The 19,618-nt window shown below is 45.0% G+C and overlaps 1 protein-coding gene across 6 annotated transcripts in view; it reads left to right on the top strand.

Moving 5' to 3' along the window:
• prr7 (proline rich 7 (synaptic)) overlaps positions 1–19,351 on the top strand; it is a 34,508-nt gene extending 15,157 nt beyond the window's left edge. For 5 of the 6 annotated variants that reach the window (XM_085289885.1, XM_085289891.1, XM_085289889.1 and 2 more), the window contains 2 exons: positions 3,048–4,464; positions 17,900–19,351. In XM_085289885.1, the coding sequence (XP_085146011.1) occupies positions 4,116–4,464; positions 17,900–18,453 (903 nt within the window). In that variant the 5' untranslated portion in view covers positions 3,048–4,115 and the 3' untranslated portion in view covers positions 18,454–19,351. The remainder of the gene's footprint in view (positions 1–3,047; positions 4,465–17,899) is intronic. The other variant, XM_085289890.1, reaches the window with a different exon arrangement.
• Positions 19,352–19,618: the final 267 nt, after the last annotated feature.

Consider the following 19,618-nt stretch of genomic DNA (forward strand, 5'->3'; position numbering starts at 1 on the left):
AGAGTCAGATCTCTCCAGATGGAGGTCTGCGTCTAACGTCTGTCTGTCTGTTCGGGGTCGTTGACATGAAGCCCTGCAGGATCTTCTGTTCGCCAAGTGTGAAGTCTGAAGGAACAACATGTCCAAAGGAGTGTCTGCATCATTGTTGGGAACGACATGTTTACTTGTTCCTGTCATCGCAGTGAGGGGAAAATCATGAATTCAGTTTGCAACCTTCAGCAGCTGCAGGAATGAGCGTGGGATCGATATGCTGGAGCTTTCACAGAAAAAATAAAGTTTTTAATGTGAGCTATAACAGATCATAAACTGTTAAAATTATAGTTTCTAAAAAAACAAATTGTGTACTGAGAGAAGTTCATCCACAGAAACCCCAATCACTCAGTTACAGTAATGCGTTTATATGTTTATATAAAAAGGTTTAAACTCGTTATTTTTAAGTTATATTTCCATGTCAAATGCCTCCCATCGACCATCAAAGACAATCCTGGAAAAACCTAGAGGGAAGACTTTCAGGTCCCTACAGTCCTACTTTATTGGCCATTTTAACACTGAATTATCTACAAATCTGCTTTTAGGTCCTTTGGATGTTTTAGGGTATATTTCTGGTACTGTGGCTCTGTGCGTATAGACTCAGGTGTGGAGCTCAGTTTAACATGGATGCTTGAATTTCCTAAAGTATCTGGAAGATTGATCTCTGGCAGCAGATTTGGAGGCCTGCAGAAACAGTTTTTTACACACAGCTTCTCATACAGGGCAGGTAATGGGTCTGTGAAAGAAACCAACCAGGTGAGGGTGTCACAGCTGTTAACGCTAAAGAATATATCACATTTTGTGATATATATACTCAGTGTTATTCCCTAGATATGATGTAGCTTGCCATCGCCAGTGTGTGAATGTGTGTGTGAATGGGTGAATGACTGAATGTAGTGTAAAGCGCTTTGGGGTCCTATGGACTAGAAAAGCGCTATACAAATGCAGGCCATTTACCATTTACCATGTTAGTGATGTGCGAATCATGAACGAATTGTTCAATACTCAAGAATCATTTTACGGACTCGTGAATCATGATTCACAAGCCCAACTGACTCATCCCTGTTGCTGTTAGCAAGCTAATTTCATTAGTAGAAATATATCTAACTTAAAATTAAAATTGTGTGGAAAAAACCAACAGCCAGTTTCTTAACAAAACATTTCTGCTCTGAACTGGAAGAAAAAACCCTGAGTAGAAGCTCACATCAAGACTATCCGGTCGTTAAGTGATGATGTGACAAATCCTACTTCCGGGTCTAAAGTAGTCTGCGTTTAATATGGCTTTTGTGTTGTGAACATGTTTAATGTTTTGTATTTTCTTCTATTTGATCTCAAAAAGCTCCTAAAACAGTCAGTGATCACTGTTGACCTCCCTCGGCTTTTATTACCGCTAATCATTTATTTAAGCTCAGTTTTTAAAACCTTAGGATGTAACTACAGCCCAGCCCATGCAGCAGTATATGAATGACTAACCTCGTATTGTGGATGGATTATCTCAGTTGTTCTCCTGGCTGAAGTTTGGTCCTTTTACAGCATCCTGCCATGCGATTACATTTGTTCCTGACCACCGAGAACACTCACGTTAACTTTTATCGAGTGGGAAAAAAGTTAGCTTGTTTATATTATGCTAACATAGCTGTGTCGCTAGCGGTCACGTAGCACATCATTATATACCAGCTAGCCCAACTTCAGTAACCCTACAAACGTCACTGCTGTTTAGTTTTCTGTCTTCATTTATGTTGGAAGTGATAGCAGAGCTGTACGTTTTAATTTGTTTCCAAAACCCCGCAGTCAGGACATGCTATATTGTATTTAGATAGAAGCTAGCGAGCTAACTTCCTGCTAACTTCTAACTCCGTTAAATGTCATAAATTCCGTTTTCATGGATGCCTGGATGTTAAACTTAATTGTTACACCTGGTAGAGCAGAACACTGATCATTTTATTAAAGATGAAAGACTTTAGACAGTTTTTCAACTCTCAGTAATGCCATAGTGATCGTTTGATATATGGACCTGCAGCGGAGTTTAGGACCAGACACGGCTAGTGACGTCAGACTTAACGAACGGATAGCTCCTTGGTTCACAGTAGCATCATGTTAGCTGAGTTACTCACCCCCTCCCTCCTGTGCTGAATCATAGCATAAACGAATCAGTGATATTATATTTATTATTTATTATAAGATATCACTCCTGGCTCACAGCTTCTTCTTCTTCTTGGTTGGCAACCAATGTTAAGGCGCATTACCGCCCCCTGGCTCACAGCTCAAAGGACATTTAAATATGTATAAAAATATATATTTGACACATTTGAGGAAAATACAAATAAAATAAAAATAAATAAAATAAATGTTTTTTTGCTCTTTTTTGATCTATAAAAACAGTTGTTTTTCTTTTTCAATCACTCATCTTAGCCGTAGGATTTACACGAAAGAGAAATAAATTAAGTTTGAGTGAAAATGTACATTTTTTGCACTCTCTGGGCAACTGACTCAGTGACTCAAATGACTCAAAAAACCCAGTTCACTTTGGCGAGTGACTCATTCAAACTCGATTCAGTAAAAAGAATCAAATTTACCATCACTACACCGTGTGCCAAATCCAGATGAACTTTTGTGTTAATATTAAATTTGTGACGTTCTCATTTTTTTTAAATACTCATGTAGAAAGTCACCAGAATTTAAACATTTGTTTTCATGTTTATCGCTGAGGTGCTTTTGAAGGTCTGTTACAGTCTTCTGATTTACACTGAAGTAATAAATTAATTCTCTATTTGACGTGTTTATTCGACTCCCAGTGATCCTGTCTCGTTCTGCATATCTCACCTCTGTGAAAGTCTTTTCTTCTCTGAAGTGTGAAACTGATACTTGGACCCCCGATGTTGGTGTTATATCCTGCATGAACAGCTGACATTTATAACGGCCCAGCCTCAGTGCTGTTTTTCCTGCTCTCGGTTCTCACTGTGTGGAAAATGTTGCCTGATTTTGTCCTGACGAAGGCCTCCTGTGTGTCTTTGCAGGGCGGCGTGAGGCCGAGGAGTCCAGCTGTGATCTGAAGGGGAAGAAATCTGAGGACCCCCGGCCCCGAAGGGACCAGCTGTTTGACTTCACGTGAACAAAGACATTTCTTTTTGGTGCTTCTGACCGGATGTTGCCTCGGTTCTCCGCTTGGTTTAGTTCTAGAATCAGCTTCAAAATGTGACAATGACGGAACCGTTACAACTTTATCCTCCAGCAGGAACGAAGGAGAAGCTTCCTGAGAGGGTGGATTATTGAAAGCAGGCTGCTCGAGCCTTTCGGAGAATTTAAATGGAGGTTTGCTGCAGTGGAAACACCGGGGAGTTCATCTGTAGTCATTTGGAATAACAGTGTGTGACTGTGTGGGATCCACACAGATTTCAATCTAAATGAGGCGTATTTCAGGCAGCAGAGGGTTATCATCTGAAACATCTGGACGGATGGAGGAGACTCACAAACAGAGACGAAGACGGTTTTGATTACTGATGTTTATGTTCAGTATTTTTATTTTTTAAAGCACAAAGATTTATTTATACTTTTTTTTAATGACTTTGGTGCTGATGCAGAACAAAAATCTAAATTTTCCGCCTGCTTTCTTCTGTAAGTTTCTCTGATTTATTTTATCTCTAAGTGATCTTATGTAATTAGGACACTAATGTGTGCGATTATACGTCTTATTGTCGAAGCTTTTATCACCTGCCAGCCTTTTATAAGCGTAACGAGCGCGGCTAAATATTGAGCCATGTGACTGCTGTGTTTCAGAAAAGCTTCAGTTTTACTGAATTCTACTGGATTTTTCTTTTTTTAATCTTTTTTCCTCCCGTGATTTGTAACTTCTTCAGGCAGGAGCTTGAAGGGTCTTGACACACTTTTCTTTAACATTTAAATAAGAAACTTGAAGCCACCTGATGTTTGGCGAAGGATTGTGACTCGACCCGTGTTTAAGTCGCTCTCCTTTGTCTTTCTGAACGAAAGTGATCTGCTGAGTTTCAAGACGACCGCTGAACCCGCCCATCTGAAATCCTCTCTTCCTGTCTTGGGGGGAACTCGCTGCGCATCCCGTCACCGCCATGGTGATGTCGCAGGGCACTTACACCTTCCTGGCCTGTTTTGCTGGCTTCTGGTTGGTCTGGGCCCTCGTCGTCATGCTTTGCTGTTTCTGCAGCTTCCTGCAGCGCCGGCTGAAGCGCCGGCGCGAGGAGAGGCTGAGGGAGCAGTGTCTGCGTACTGTAGAGATGGAGCCGCTCAGCTGCCACCCCGCCGGGTACCCACCTGCTGCTCCTCCACCACCACCACCGCAACAGCCTCCACAGCTGCCCAGAGAGCCGCCACAGTTCAGCCCTCCTCAGACTCTGTCGCCTCCTCTTCCGCTACCTGTTCCCCATCCATTGCCTCAAGCGACCTGGGTCAGCATGCCAGGTAATCATTTTATTTCACAGGCGACAAAACGCTCGCGAGCTAAGACGCAACCTCAGGTTTCAAAAACTGCAGTTCCTCTAATGGCCACTTAAAGCAAAAGTGAGTTGATCGCCATAAAACCTCCGTGTTAGAAATCCTTAATTTACAGCCACAAACAGAGGTGTGTCTCTGACAGCTGCCTGCTCAGCCGAACCTCTGACTGTGTTTGTGATCTTGGTCTTTTCTGTAGTTTTCAGTGGTATCGAACAAATAATATGGAGTTTGGTGACATCCTAGTATTTAATCAGCTGTTAAACAAAGAGTTCATGGATGTAATTCAGTCTTCCGACTTCTCCACGCACACTGTCACAGCTTTATGAACTCTGGCCAAGCTGTCAGTGCGACTGAGACCTGCAGCAGAAACTTGCTTCACATTTATGAGAACTAATTTTAAATTGTACATCATTGAAATTAAAGTTTAGAAAATATTTAGCGCTGTCAGCGTTAATCGTGGGGCTGCACAGGGTCAACACGTTAGCGCGGTTAGCTCCTTAACGCGTTAGCGCCGTCCAGCCCCACGCACGCAGCGATCCTCGTTAACTCGCTAACGGAGATTTGCCGCGTTAATGCGGTTATGGCGTTAACGTCATTTTAACGAGATTAACTCTGACAGCACAAAAAGTTATTTGTGCAATAGATTACACAATTAATGGGGGCATGAAGTATGGAAAAGGCAGTTATAGCGAGCTAAGCATGAGAAGTTCAATGAGCATATTGTGTTGAACATTTTATAAGTGCAGTACAAATTTAAGACAAAAATGGACTTGAGGTAATCCTGCCGCAGCTTCACGATCCACAAGCTCGTGCCCATGCACCGTGTTCGTGATTTAGACATTTTACTCTCAGCCATCAGACGTCCTCACAGGAATAACCTGAAAAATCCAGCTTCAAGCTCTTCAGATCCACAACTGCTTATTAGAGTTTCCACGGAGAGCAGAGCTGCACTCAGCATTCATAATACCTCCTCCTGCATTTATTAGTCTCTTCTGTAAACTTGACTCACTATCTGAAGCAGAACTCGTCTCTGCTGCTGAGCAAATAACCAAACCTGTCACGCCGTGTTTGATCTGTATTTACAAGCTGTTTTTCATACTTACGCCTCGTTGTTTGAGCTCAGCTCAACAGGAAAGACAAAACTGATGCGATGCAGACAGAGAAGCAAAGTGCAGGAGCGTTTCTTATAGTTCCCAGTTTAGTTCCTAGCTTCCACCTCCCTCCCTCCATGCTGGCCTGCGTTCCCCCGCATGGTGTCATGGTGACAGCTGCCGCTGAGGCGTAGGCAACAGCCGCGGAGGCCATGCGGTGACGGAGTAACAATAAAATAAGAGTGATTAGAAGGAGGAGACACTCAGAGGCCGAGAGGTGCAGCTTCGCAAAGAATCACTGTAATCACCGAGACTGTGAAACTCCCCGTTCTTAATGAAACTGCCTCGCACGGATTAAAGCCCGCACAGGAAAAATGTTGCTCAGGTCTTAATAAACCCACATACTACATGTAATTTGCAGTATGTGAGTTATGCTGCTTTATATTTCTGTCCTCTCGCTGTACCCGAGGAGCATTTCATGAGTGGCAGCTCAAAGTAATACTCTGCAGGCTACATCCACACGTACACGGGTGTTTCCACTGAAGACTGAGCTTTAAAAACTCCTGTGCAGGTAAAGATGTTAGAAAACTGTTTCTGCGTTTGCATGCGGACAAGAAAAACTGAGACCTTGATGTCAAAATCTAACATTGGGGTTAAAGCGTCACCGCTAGCTTTGGTGTGTTGTCCACAGATTATTTTGTTTTCACACTGACATGTTTTCTAAAAAAAAAATAAAAAAAAATTTGCTTATGCCCGTCATAAGCAGAAATTTAGAACAGCAGAGGGGTGTGGCTTCTGTGCCTGATATAACCATACAAGGACTATTCACTCTGTGACATCATGCAGATCCAAGAGATGAAAAAAAGGCTAAAAGTGTTCCCTGTTCTCCTTGTGGTTGCTTCCCAGGTTTTCTCTCGAAGATGTGAATTTAACTTCCAGTTAAATTGAATATTTTTAAAATTATTTTTTTTATTTTGGCGTCATGGTTGTGTGAGAATACTCCCATTTCTGTTCTTGATTTTCTTTTCTAAGGCAGGAAAATCTCATTGGTCTATAGAGTGAAAACAATGTGCGTAATGAGCAGCTTGCTTTATGACAGAGGAACAAAATGAACAAGCATCTACAGAAGAATAGGAATTAAAGGGAAAGGGGTAAAAGAGCATCAGCTGCTCTCAAAGACGATTAATGAGCGGAGACAGACAGTACAGGATGAAACAAAAGATCGCTGGAGTCTTGGCCTCAAAGCAGACTGATGAAGAGGTTTAGTATCCAGGCAGCAGCAGGGCTGAAAGCGAAGCAGGTGCTCGGCAGCTGAGACCCGAGAGGAGCTGTTTCAGTCGACTTCACCAGCAGAGGAGGTGGTAAAAGCAGGTTTTACAGCAAAGTGGAAAGAAGCTTTTTTTAGCCTCTTTCAGCAAACAGTTTCGGTCCATTTGCAGCGCTGTGTGAAGCAGCCGCTGATAGCGTTACTGGGTATCTGCTAAAAACACAGAAGATGAGACTATGTGAGAGCAAAGCGAGCGGCAGATGGTTTTCTTAAAATGAGCTGTTATTAATCTGTGTTTGTCCAGGTGGACGAGACTCATGATGAAAACCAGTTAAGAGTTTATTTACTGGGTTAAAAATATGAACAGAAAGAGGTGCTTATGATGTTCTAGTAACAGCCTTCAAAGAAACATCTCTCCCTGACTTTCAGTTTTGTTAATAAAAATTTGGCCTTTTTCCTGCTGCATGTGGCAGGATTCCTCTCAGTCACCAGTTTTCCTTTTAAATGCAGAATTTCTCCTCTTGGATTTGACAGTTTTCCCTCACAGAATAAGCACTTTCTTCTTGGATTTGCAGATCTTCTCCGTTCTTGTAGCTTCCCCAGTGTTTGTCTTGCAAATTTACCAATTTGTTTCCCTTGAAAATTGTATTTATTCATCCTTCAATTTAGCTGGTTGATCCTTTATGAATTTACTATTTTATCACTTTAATTTTTTTCATCATAAATTTGTGGTTTTTCTTCTTAAATTTAACACTTCCTTGTAAATTTTGCAGTATTTTTTTTAAAGGTGTTGTTGTTGTTGTTGTTGTTGTTTTTCCCCATCTTAAATTGCGCTTTCTCTTTTTCCCCCTTTTAAACGTTTGTTGTTTCCCATCACCCGTAAAAGGCTGATGGGGTTCAGTTGTCACCCTGCCGGGCGGGCGGTGTGAGCAGTTTGTCAATATAACTGAAGAACGAGGTCACGCGGGGTTTTTAAATCGATACCATAGATGCATCTACTAACAATCTCAGATGACTTCGAGTCCCAGTAGCTTAAAGGTCAGAGGTCAAAGGATTTTCACATTGACTAGTTTTTTTTCTTGCATTTTCTTCAGATTTTGTCTTTAAATTTGTTTTTTCATTTAAAAATCTTTTTTCCCTTTGAAAATATTTTTTTCCTTTTAGGTTTTGGTTCATAAATTTAGCGTGTTCTAGTTTTGGTCTAAACGTGTCAAATTCAAATTCAAATTCAAATTCAAATTTTTATTTGTCACATACACAGTCATACACAGTACGATATGTAGTGAAATGCTTGGACAACTGCTCGTGACCTAAAGAAAACAAAAAAGGAAAAGGCTATGAATAAGATAGGAAATAAATATGAAAAATTAAAAAGGGTAAATTTAACTAGGAAGGAATAAAATATAAATTAAGGTTAAAAATGAAATAACTGTACAACACAAATTAGAATGAAGGGTAAATTTAACTGGGAAGAATAAGATAAAATATATAAATTAAAGTTGAAAATAAAATAACTGTACAACAAAATACACAATATAGAACTATATAAGAATGTATGAAGAAATCTAAATATAAATAAATATATACACAATAACAGCAGCTGTACAAGTATTAACCGGAAATGAAGAATATAGTGACCAGTGTTGTGCAAAACCAAAGTCCAGAAAGTCCAGTGTGTGTGTAAGAACCATATGTGTGGGTCAGTACTGTGTGGTGGTGTGATTGAGAGACCGTATCGCCTGCGGGAAGAAGCTCCTCCTCAGTCTCTCTGTGTTGGTCTTCAGGGAGCGGAATCGCTTTCCTGACCTCAACAGAGAGAACAGTCTGTTGTTGGGATGGCTGAGGTCCTTCACGATCTTCCTGGCCTTGGTCCAGCACCGCCTGCTGTAGATTGAGTGCAGGTCAGGGAGCTCGGAGCGGATGGTGCGCTCAGCTGACCGCACAACCCTCTGTAGAGCTCGTCTGTCCTGCATGGTGCTGTTCCCGAACCAGGTTAAGATGTTTCCCGCCAGGATGCTCTCTATGGTGCACGAGTAAAAGTTCCTGAGCACCTTGGAGGGCAGTTGGAAGTCTCTCAAGCGTCTGAGGTGGTAGAGACGCTGTCGGGCCTTTTTCACCACAGTGTTGATGTGACAGGACCATGACAGGTCCTGCGTGATGTGAACTCCGAGGTATTTGAAGCTGTCCACTCTCTCCACTGGGCACTCGTTGATGACGGGGGTCTGGTAGTTCCTCTCCTGCTTAGTGCTGAAGTCCACTATCAGCTCCTTTGTCTTACTGACGTTTAGAAGGAGGTTGTTCCTCTGGCACCAGTTCTCCAGATTCCTAATCTCCTTCAGGTAGGCCGTCTCGTTGTTATCAGAGATCAGGCCCACCACGACGGTGTCGTCAGCAAACTTGATGATGGTGGTGGAGCTGGTAGTGGCCACACAGTCATATGTGTACAAAGAGTACAGCAGGGGGCTCAGAACACACCCCTGGGGGGCTCCAGTGCTGAGAGTGGTGGAGGCTGAGACATGTCCACCCATCCTTACTGCCTGTGGTCTGCCAGTTAGGAAGTTGGAGATCCACTGACACATAGATGAGCTGAGTCCCAGATGCTCCAGCTTGGTGGTGAGTGTGGAGGGAATTATGGTGTTAAATGCAGAGCTGTAGTCTATGAAGAGCATTTTAACATAATTCCCCCTTCTAGTGTCCAAGTGAGTGAGTGATGTGTGGAGGAGATGAGAGATGGCATCGTCTGTGGAACGATTTGGACGGTAAGCGAACTGTAGTGGGTCCAGTGTGTCTGGTAGTGAAGAAATGATGAAGTCTCTGACCAGGCGTTCAAAGCACTTCATCACTACTGAGGTGAGGGCTACAGGGCGATAGTCATTGAGAGAAGCAGGGTGGGGTTTCTTCGGGACAGGAACAATGATGGACTCTTTGAAGCATGTGGGGATCACCGACTGAGATAAAGAGATGTTGAATATCTCAGTGAACACAGGAGCTAGCTGGTATGCGCAGTCTCTGAGGATACGACCTGGGATGCCGTCTGGTCCTGCTGCTTTCCTGGTGTTCACTCTCTTGAAGGCTCTCCTTACTTCATGCTCGGAGATGACGAGCACGTTTCCGGTGCTGGCAGTATCTTCCTGTCTGCAGCCGTTAGCGCCGCTAACACTAGCATTGTTGGAGACCTTAGCTGCAGCCTCGAAGCGAGCATAGAAAGTGTTCAGCTCGTCTGCCAGAGTCACGGCCGCGTTCGTCATACCGGTTGTTGGTGCTTTATAGTCCGTTATTGTCCTTAGTCCCCGCCACAGGCTCCTAGAGTCACTCTGTTGGAGTTGTGACTCTAGTTTCCTCCCGTAGCGCTGCTTCGCCTCTTTCACCGCCCTCCGCACGTTATATGACGCGGCTTTGTACGGGTCCATGTCCCCCGTCATAAGTCCCGTGTTGTAGGCAGCGGTGCGGGATCTCAGAGCGTCGCGGATGGTTTTATCCACCCACGGCTTCTGGTTGGGAAACGTTGTGATAGTCTTTGTCTCCACGGTATCATCCGCTAGTTTCCCGATGAATCCCACAACCGCTTCCGTAAACACGTTGACGTCATCGTCGGAGCTGTTTCTGAACATGCCCCAGTCTGCGTCATCGAGTGCGTCCTGTAACGCGGCCACCGATTGATCCGTCCAGCGCGCGACCTTCCTCTGAACCGGAACTTCCTGTTTCAGCCTTTGTTTGTATTTTGGCATGAGGAAGATGGCGGCGTGATCAGATTTGCCAAACGGGGGGCGGGATTGTGCCTTGTAGCCGTCCTTGACCGTAGTGTAGCAGTGGTCCAGTGTCCTTTCACCCCTGGTGGGGCAGGTGATGTGTTGATAAAAGTTCGGCGCTGCGCGTTTGAGGTTGGCGCTATTAAAGTCCCCCGTCACAATAAGCGCAGCGTCCCGGTGTTGTGTCTGGTGCTGTGTGAGTGCCTCATGCAGCTCGCATAAGGCGGTGACCGTGTCCGCTTGTGGTGGAATATAAACGGCACTTACAATGACCGATGTAAATTCCCGAGGTAGATAAAAAGGACGACACATGATGGACAGTAGTTCCAGATTTGGTGTGCAGGAGCGTGTGAGAGGAACAACGTTCGCACTGTTGCACCAGTTGTTGTTCACCATTAAACACACGCCGCCTCCCCTTGACTTCCCCGAGTCCCGTGTCCTGTCCATGCGGTGAACCGAGAAGAACTCGGCCGGCTGGATGGCGTGGTCCGGCACCGCTGGGTTCAGCCATGTCTCGGTGAAGCAGAGGAGATTGCAGTCCCGAATGTCTCTCTGGAACTTTATCCTGGCCCTGAGGTCGTCAAGCTTGTTCTCCAGTGACTGGACGTTGGCGAGCAGGATGCTAGGCAGAGGTGTGCGGTGTGCACGAGCTCTCAGCCTGTTCCTGACGCCGGCTCGCTTCCCTCTAGGACGCCGCCGCTTCCCTTTGTTCTCCCTCGAGATCTCACTCGGCCAGCTCGGATCCGGAGTTAAAAACTTCGAATTGTGAGTACATTGTATACCAATAGAAACAAGAGTGTCACTGTCATACCTAATGTACCCAATGGTGATGATTTTGCCGATTTAGAAACGCTGAAAACTAACTTAAAAAGCAAAGACAAAGAAAAAGTGGTCGGAGCAGTCGTGACGGCAGCCGACCTCACCGGCGCCATCGTATGTCAGTTCATTCATTGATGGCGACAGTAACTAAGCTTTCTGTGGTTGTCATCATAGTGATGATGTAGACAAATCATGAATGAACCAAATGATAATTTTTGTTAAACTCACAGGATTAGTTGCAAAAATCAAAAAAGGTTTTCCATTAAAATAAACGAGGCTTTTGGGATTTTTCCTTCTTTTTTTTAAAGGGAAGCCGTGTTAAGGAAGGAAAACTACAAATCCTTCTTCCTTTTCTGACTCATTTATAATCCTCAACATCTTCCTCATTAGCTGGAAACAAAATTGTCAAAGTAAAGCTGTTGATGGAGACTCGAGTTTAACAGGAAAATCATCCAAAGATCAGAAATGAATGAATGCCCTCAGTCAAAGGTTCTTATTGTTAGCTTTGATGGTTTAGGCACAGCAGCTGAACTGGGTCAGTTTTGTCTAATGGATGCCACCGTGGTTCCCATTAGCTTAATCCTGTGAGCGCTTTCAGCTTCGGACACGTCCGACCCTCCGGTGGAAACATCAGCCCCGCGTGTTTCTGCTGACGTCCTGCTGAGCGTTCGCTGGGTATTTAAAGCCGTCCTGACAGCTGCTGGTGTTGTTTACAGCTGGCGTGTTGATAGGGGAGTTAGTGCAGAGCTGAGAAACAATAGTAACCTGATCTTGCAGGTATCTGTGAGCCATGTTTGATGGACTCTGGCCAGGTATAAACAAACACATTTGCAGTGATGAGTAAGGCCCGTTTCATGGCAACAGTTCACCAAACAGCTGCAGGTTTCCAGCGCTGCTGTTTGCTGTGGTGGCTGTAAACAGGCTGTTGGTTGGTATGTGGGTTGCTGCTGACGGGTGTGGGCGTGGGTCATTTTTCAGGCACTACAGCATAAAATGTTCTTAACGCCATCCAATAGGTTTTATCTTGCATACAGCTTCTTTTCTGTGTGTGTGTGTGTGTGTGTGTGTGTGTGTGTGTGTGTGTGTGTGTGTGTGTCCTGTCTCGCACTGTAGCCATCAGAATTATTGTCTGAAGGCCAAGAACAGATTTACTTTCCCAAGTGGGCCTTTTGCTATACTGGTCCACTTGATTGTCATAGTTTATTTGATCTTTATTAGTTATTTTTATTCTAAGTTATTGTAATCAGGCCAGACTGGACTCAGGGACGGGAAAGAAAAACAAGAAGAAAAGTTCAGAAGAAAGTTAACAGAAGGAGAGGGAAAGAAAAAGGAGAAAAGAGAATGAAAATCTGCTTCATCACCTTTGTCTTTTTCTTTTCCCTCTTTGTCTTTTCCTGGATCACCTGTTGAGAAAAAAAGAAAACAAGCAGAAGAAGACAAGAGCAACACAATAAACAACATCACGATGATCTATGGGAATATGACAGTAAATACTAAATGTTAAACATTATTGTGCAGCACGTAAGATCAACAGCACACAGTGTGCTTTGAGGTAGGAGCCAAAAAGGGTGTAGTTTGTGTGTGTGTGTGGGGGGGGGGGGGGGACTGAGATGTCAGGCACACACAGATACAAACATCCATTCCCACCCTCATGCTCTCATATGCACTTACTCCACACTCAACCAACGTGGAGACAGACATAAAGAGACGCTGTACACACAATCACACTCCCCAAGCGTACTCTACGAACCGGGTCTAGGTGCCCTTGCCCCTGGAGGGGGGGACTGCACCCAGACCCAGGTGGTGTTACCCTTTTCCCTGCGGTGGGGATCTTGCATACAGCTGCTGTTACCTCTCAGGGTGATGCCTACAAACCCAAATTAGCGGTACACTCGTCAGTGATCGCAGTACAACACTCGCGTGGTGGACAGATTTTGGAGGACTTTCCAGCTGAAGCGGTTCTCTCAGAGCCTTCGTCAGCTTTTTCTGGCCCTGCCTCCTCCTCTCTTCCTTTCTCTGATTAGTGTATTTATGGCAGCATTTCTTGTCAGTTCTCACTTCTTGTGGAAAAGTAATTGGATGTGTTTTGACCCCTGGCTGTTAGATTGTGACAAAAAAAACAAAAAACCAATTAATCATTCCTATTTTAGTCACTTTTCATGTCATGGTTCGTCACTGGCTTACAGATTGAGCCAGTTTCACAGAAAAAGTCTTTTTAACTTCATGAACTTCAAATTCACCCCTGAAAGTTTATTTTTTCCCCTCTGTTGCTCTAATATGAGATGATTTAAGCAACACGGTGTGTTATCCCAGCTGAAGCACCCATCAGATGATGGATGTGGTCAGCTAAGCTGTGGTGCTTAAACAATGCTCAGCATTGAGGGCTCGAAAACAAGTCAGGATACCTTCATGCTTTCATGATGTTTACACCAAATTCAGACAATGCCATCTGAATGTTGGATGAAATCTAGACTCACCCGAACAGGAAACGTCTCTCCAGCCATCTGTTGTGCGATTTTTGTGAGCTCGTGTGACTCGTAGCATCAGTTTGCTGTTCTTATCTGACAGGACTGACGCCCGGCGTGCTCTTCTGCCGCTGTAGCCCATCTGCTTCGTAGGTTGTGGATTCAGGGATTCTCTTCTGTAGACTGTGGTTCAAACCAGTGATTGTCAAAGTTACTGTTGCAAGCTTGCCATTCTTCTCTGACTCCTGCCATCAACAATCTATTGTCACCCGAAGAACTGCCGCCATTCTCTAAAAAACCTTACAGACTCAGACCAGCTCGTCTGACAAAGTCGATCAAATCACCTTTTTGATTTTGATGTTTCCATTTGAACTTCAGCAACTTGTCTTGATCGTGTCTACATGATTAAACAGACTGAGCGATCCCAAACATAACACCTGTGTGTGTGTGTGTGTGTGTGTGTGTGTGTGTGTGTGTGTGTGTGTGTGTGTGTGTGTGTGTGTGTGTGTGTGTGAGAGAATATAGTTGATTTCTTGGCTAAAGAAGTCGCACAGTTGCTTTTGGTGCAGCAGTCTGAAGAGCCGAGTTTCTTCCGTGTTTGAAAGAGGAGGACGGCAGCTTGTGCAACATTCAACAGATATTGATCACGATCTGGCAACATTCATCAGCTTGGATATAAAAATGGCTTTCAGCTCCAGAAATCTGCTGTTCGACTGATGTGTGTTTGCAGCCTGAGGGTTAGATTGTTCCTGACGATTCATTGAAACATAGACTCGGCTCTCGCCGGCTGCCGGTCAGGTTTTCCTGAATCGTACCCTTTGCTGTGCTCTCTGCAGCAGAACCACCTCCAGTTGCTTCTTTCTCGAATGTCAGAAAATGTCAAAGTAATCTGTGTCAGGTAGCAGACACGCCGCTTAAAAGCCACAACAGTTCAGCACTTTGTTTTCTGTTGTTTCAGCCGCACTGCAGACACAGCTGCTCCCTTCACTTATCTCACACGTCAGCTGAAACCATTCAGCCGAGTGTTGACCGTGATTAATGTCCCAGCGTTCCCTGAAAGCAGCACAGCAGAAACCTGTGCAGGTGCTTCTGCTGAACCTGCGTGTCAACATTTCACTGCAGAGATTTGAGATTCTCGCAAATGTAAAACAGACGAGTCCATCAGTGCAATTAGTAGCAGGTGTGAACGAGCCAATTAGGAGCGAGAACAATGTGGAAAAACGAACCTGTTGCTGCAAAGCGTGAACCGACAGAGACGTTCTCAACTCCATCTAAAAGCTCGCTTTCCTGTTGTGCAGCATAATCAGAGCGCATCCTGCAAGAAAGGAAATCAGGAGGAGAATAGCAAATTACGGTATTTCAGACAATTTCACCAAATTACAATCATCTCCACGGATCCACAGGCAGCTTCTCATCCTCGGTGATTAAATCTCTGCAGGCTCAGACGAGTGTCAGACGTGTTCCAAAGTGCAGCCTCGTGATTACTTCAGTTTGTGGACTTCTAAACCTTAAATAAATATATTCAGTGCAGGAGCCAGAATCAGTTTTGATGCCTGTAATGGTCAAAGTGACGCTCTAGCAACAAGTAACAAGTAACTCCCCTTAGTTTGTTTCAGCTGTGAAAAACATTGTGTTGTGTTGGAAGGATGAACTTTTCACATCGGTTTGACTTAATGACCGCTGCGCTGCTGTTTTTCTGAGGCTTACTTGATGTGTTTACTTAGACTTAGACTTAGATCCTCCCGCGCCGATCGGCGCATCGGGCGACAAGAGAACGCCATCGAACTCGGTCTATCGCGGCAGTTGTTGCTTCATCCCATGACAGTTCGACTGAACGTAAATCTTCAAGGAAAGTCCTCCTCCATGTTATTTTAGGTCTTCCTCGCCGTCTCTTTCCATTCTTCGGGTTCCACAGAACTGCGACACGGGCAGGTCTCGGGTCCGGTAGGTGACTTGGACATGGAGCGGCTCTACTCCCGCACGGCGATATACTTCTTCATTGGTAACGCGATCCCGATATGTGATTTTGAGCAGCCGTCGAAGACAACGTTGTTGGAAGACGTCAAGATGGCGGTTGATCTTTGCAGTTGATTTCCAAGTCTCCGCTGCATACAGTGCCATCGGTATAACGATGGTCTTCAGGAGCCGCACTTGATGTGTTTACACTTATTTTTTTTCCTTTCTATCTGCTCGGCTTGCAGATTAACTAATGAGCCTTTGTGATGTATTGAAATGTAATTTCCTGACTGTTAATCCAGGAATCTGTGCAGCCGCCAACCTCTTTTTCAGGGCGTTGCACATCGTCTGTGAAGGTTCTCAGTCATCCAGGTCATCGTAGTCTGAGAGCTCGGAAAGAAAAGCGTCTGGACTTGTTTGTTATAGATGTTTCGTCCAAGAAGCTTCTTCAGTTTTAAGAGCAACTGGTGGATTTAAGCCCTGTGGGAGTGTCTCCGAGAGGGTCACGGACCTCCTAATGATCCTCTACTTGTGAAGACAGGTGTGAGTCACAGTCAGCCAGCGTTTCAGGTGAACCCATTGTGAGACCTAGCCCCACCCTGTCATGTGATGTGAGTGGGCGTTAAGGCGTCTGGGAAGGATCTCAGACGTTGCACATCTGAAAACTGCAGGAACGCTAAAGGACACCTCGCATGATGTAACGGCAAAACAGGAGGCGTCTGACAAATGCGCCTCTGTGTTGGTGATCTATAATCTTTCCAGCGAGTTCTGGGTCTACATCAGGGCCGCCTGTGCTGAATAGGCTCTACTCCGAGCTCCCTCTGGGCTGAATGAGAAACTTTAACTCAGTTTTCCACAGATGAACTGAAATGGCTCCATGTTTCCCTCACTCAGCACTGCCAAGTGTACATAAGCAACACGCAGTGTTTCCTCTGTAGTAAATAGTAAATTGAAATCTCAGACGGATGAATCATCGCTGCTTTCCTCATCTGACATTTGTGTTTCCTGACTGGTTTGTTGTGAGTTTTTTGGCATTTTGTAGCATTGGGGGAATATCTGAGTGCGCTCTGATTTATCAAAGAGAGAGTGGTTTTAAATCTTAATGTATACAAACTTCAGACCATTGACACCAGCCCGGTGTCAATGGTCTGAGAATCATCACCTCTTCTTTCTCTGTGTGCCATCAGCTCGTGTTTCTCTTGTTGCACAACGTGCTGCAATGCAGTTTCTCCGCTCGAACTCATGAAGTCTTGAGAGGGAGGCGGAAAGCTGGAGAACAAGCGGACCTGAAATAGGAGTGAGTGATGTAAGAGAGACGGAAAGAGATTTGGTAAAACAAGAAAGAAACGCAAACTCGGAGCAGAAGTCCTGTGATGGCTTTTGTTCCTGCCGCCGAGCACAGTCACAGGTGTCGCAGCGGGCGTGCGGTAATCACAAGTGTGTGTGTGTGTGTGTGTGTGTGTGTGCTGCACATTGGCTTTATTCTGCTTCAGGGAAGAAGCTCATTAGTGTTTTTCTTCCTGGTCCTACAGACTTCACTTTGGGATGACAACAAACACACAACACAAAATAACTGAGCTCATCACAATGGTATTAATTAATAGCTGTGATCTAAAAGTTTCTGCCTGTTACTTAAATGTGAACAGTGTTAGTTCAGGCAGCTGATTCCCTTTTACGACAGGTGCTATTGCACTGCAAGCCACCAGGTTTCGATTAAATGATTCAGTTGGAAAACAAAGACTACTACTAATACTAATACTCCATTACCTGCTGTTTAGTTCAGCTCCACCCAAGAGGAATGGAGCTAAACTAAAAGACTGAAGAAGAGCTTTGATTAAGTAATTCTTAGATTAATCCATAACGATGCTGAATAAAAATAATTAAAACTATGCTGTGGGTATAATTAAGCAGCTCTGGCCTGAGATTGGACATTTTAAAGTGGGAGTCTATAAGGATTGACTCCTTTTTGGAAACAGCCTCCAGTGGCCATTAGGGGAACTGCAGTTTATAGCTTATCGGTCCGTAATGCTAACTCCCATTTTCTCGTTCTTGCAGACACGGATGTGTTCGGGAAGCCGCCTTGTTACGAGGAGGCAGTTCTGATGGATGATCCTCCTCCACCTTACTGCGAGGTCTTGGCTGACCCGCGGGGGGGAACGTACCTGAAGCCCGCCCCTCTCCGAGCCGCACCGCCGTCTTTAAGGGAACCTCACGATCGCGCCCCGGTGTTCACATCCGAGACCAGCAAGCCTCCTGCGGCTACCGTGTTCCCCGACCGAGGCTACTCCTCCCTGATACGCCTGCCTTCGTCTCAGCGCTGGGACTCTTTGGGTCACCTCCTGTCCAACATGGATCTGAACCACAATAACCTCACCCCACCTGCAACCCGATCCCTTCAGGCTACAGCCGCGATGGCTACCATGCCCCGCAGAGACCCGAGGACTCATAATGACGGACTTAGAGGTGGAATACAGGGACTTCAAGGAGGGATTCAGGGGTTCCAAGGAGGGTTGCAAGGGCTTCAGGGGGTCCATGGACTCAGGGGGTTGGAGCCCAGCTGTGGCATGCCAACAGCCTTCCCCTTGCTGGGCCGGAGCACTGCTGTTTAGGCTCGAATCCTGTCAGAAAAAGGATAAACATCTAAAAAGCTGGACATTTGGTATCATAACGCTGCTACAAGTAGAGATTTAATTGCCCAAAGAGGGTTTTAGGGCTGGAGAGGCGTCAGGAGTTAATTTCCCCCTTGCAGCTCAGTGGGCAAAAGCTGCCACTTAACTCTGCCAGGACCGAGGCTTTCAGCTATGTAGGCATATTACACACTGTTTCAAAGCGCTGTTGTCGAGTCAGAGGAATTCTGCTGTCACATTGAAGTCAACACCAGGAGGAAAGGAAAGGAGGCAGAGGACGAGAATCCAAACGAGCAGTAAGCACAGCGGCTGCCCTGCCTTTCATGCAGACTTACTATCGCCTTCATTTCCAGCCCTAACTACCCTCTCTCGTGGCGCACTTTCATTCATCCCCGATCTCTCCTCCTCTCGCTGCACTCGAACAACCTATTGTACGAGGCTGCTGTTGCCATGGCTCCGGGAAACTGTCTGTAGCCCACGACGACCTCTCTTCTTTTATCCTGTTCACAGCTTGCCTCCTCCTCGAGGACTGTGAGCATTAACGCTTACAAAAGAGCACACGGTGACCTTCGGCCAGCACGTCTCTGATATTAGAGGCGAAATGCTGAAGGTCAGTTTACCTTCAGAGTTGTTTGGATTCCGCTGTGCAGAGTACAAGAAAGCCACAGAGACGAGCACGCTTGGATTCATTTTGTAACGCGCTGTTTTGTTGTTTTCAGTGTCGTCTTTACCGCAAACTGCTGGCACTGCCCTTTTGATGGTCACCGGCTGACGTCAGCTGGGTCTCTGATATGAAAAAGAAAAGATTTTTCCATGTAAAAACTTCCAATCATTCTTTTAAACTTTGTGACAAATGCCTTGTGAAATAAAAACATCTTCATCTGTGACGCGTCTTCCTGTGCTTTGTGAAAAGATCCAAAAAATAAACGTTTATTAATATAACACAGATGGAAGGATTACTGAGGCAGGGCGTAAACAAACAGGAGTGAACCTTTTTTCCAGGCCAGAGGCTGAATTCCAAATAAAATCCACAACCGGAAACAGACTAAGGAGAAGGATAGGAATAGGGTTGGGTATTGTTTAGGTTTTATCTGATACCAGTACCAAACCGGTACTTTTGAAACGGTGCTCGAACCAGTGCTTAAAG

Source organism: Mchenga conophoros, linkage group LG10 (assembly GCF_057382185.1).
Source record: "Mchenga conophoros isolate Kocher_MC1m ecotype Shallow Benthic linkage group LG10, M_conophoros_male_GT1.1, whole genome shotgun sequence".
Taxonomy (NCBI): Eukaryota; Metazoa; Chordata; class Actinopteri; order Cichliformes; family Cichlidae; genus Mchenga; species Mchenga conophoros.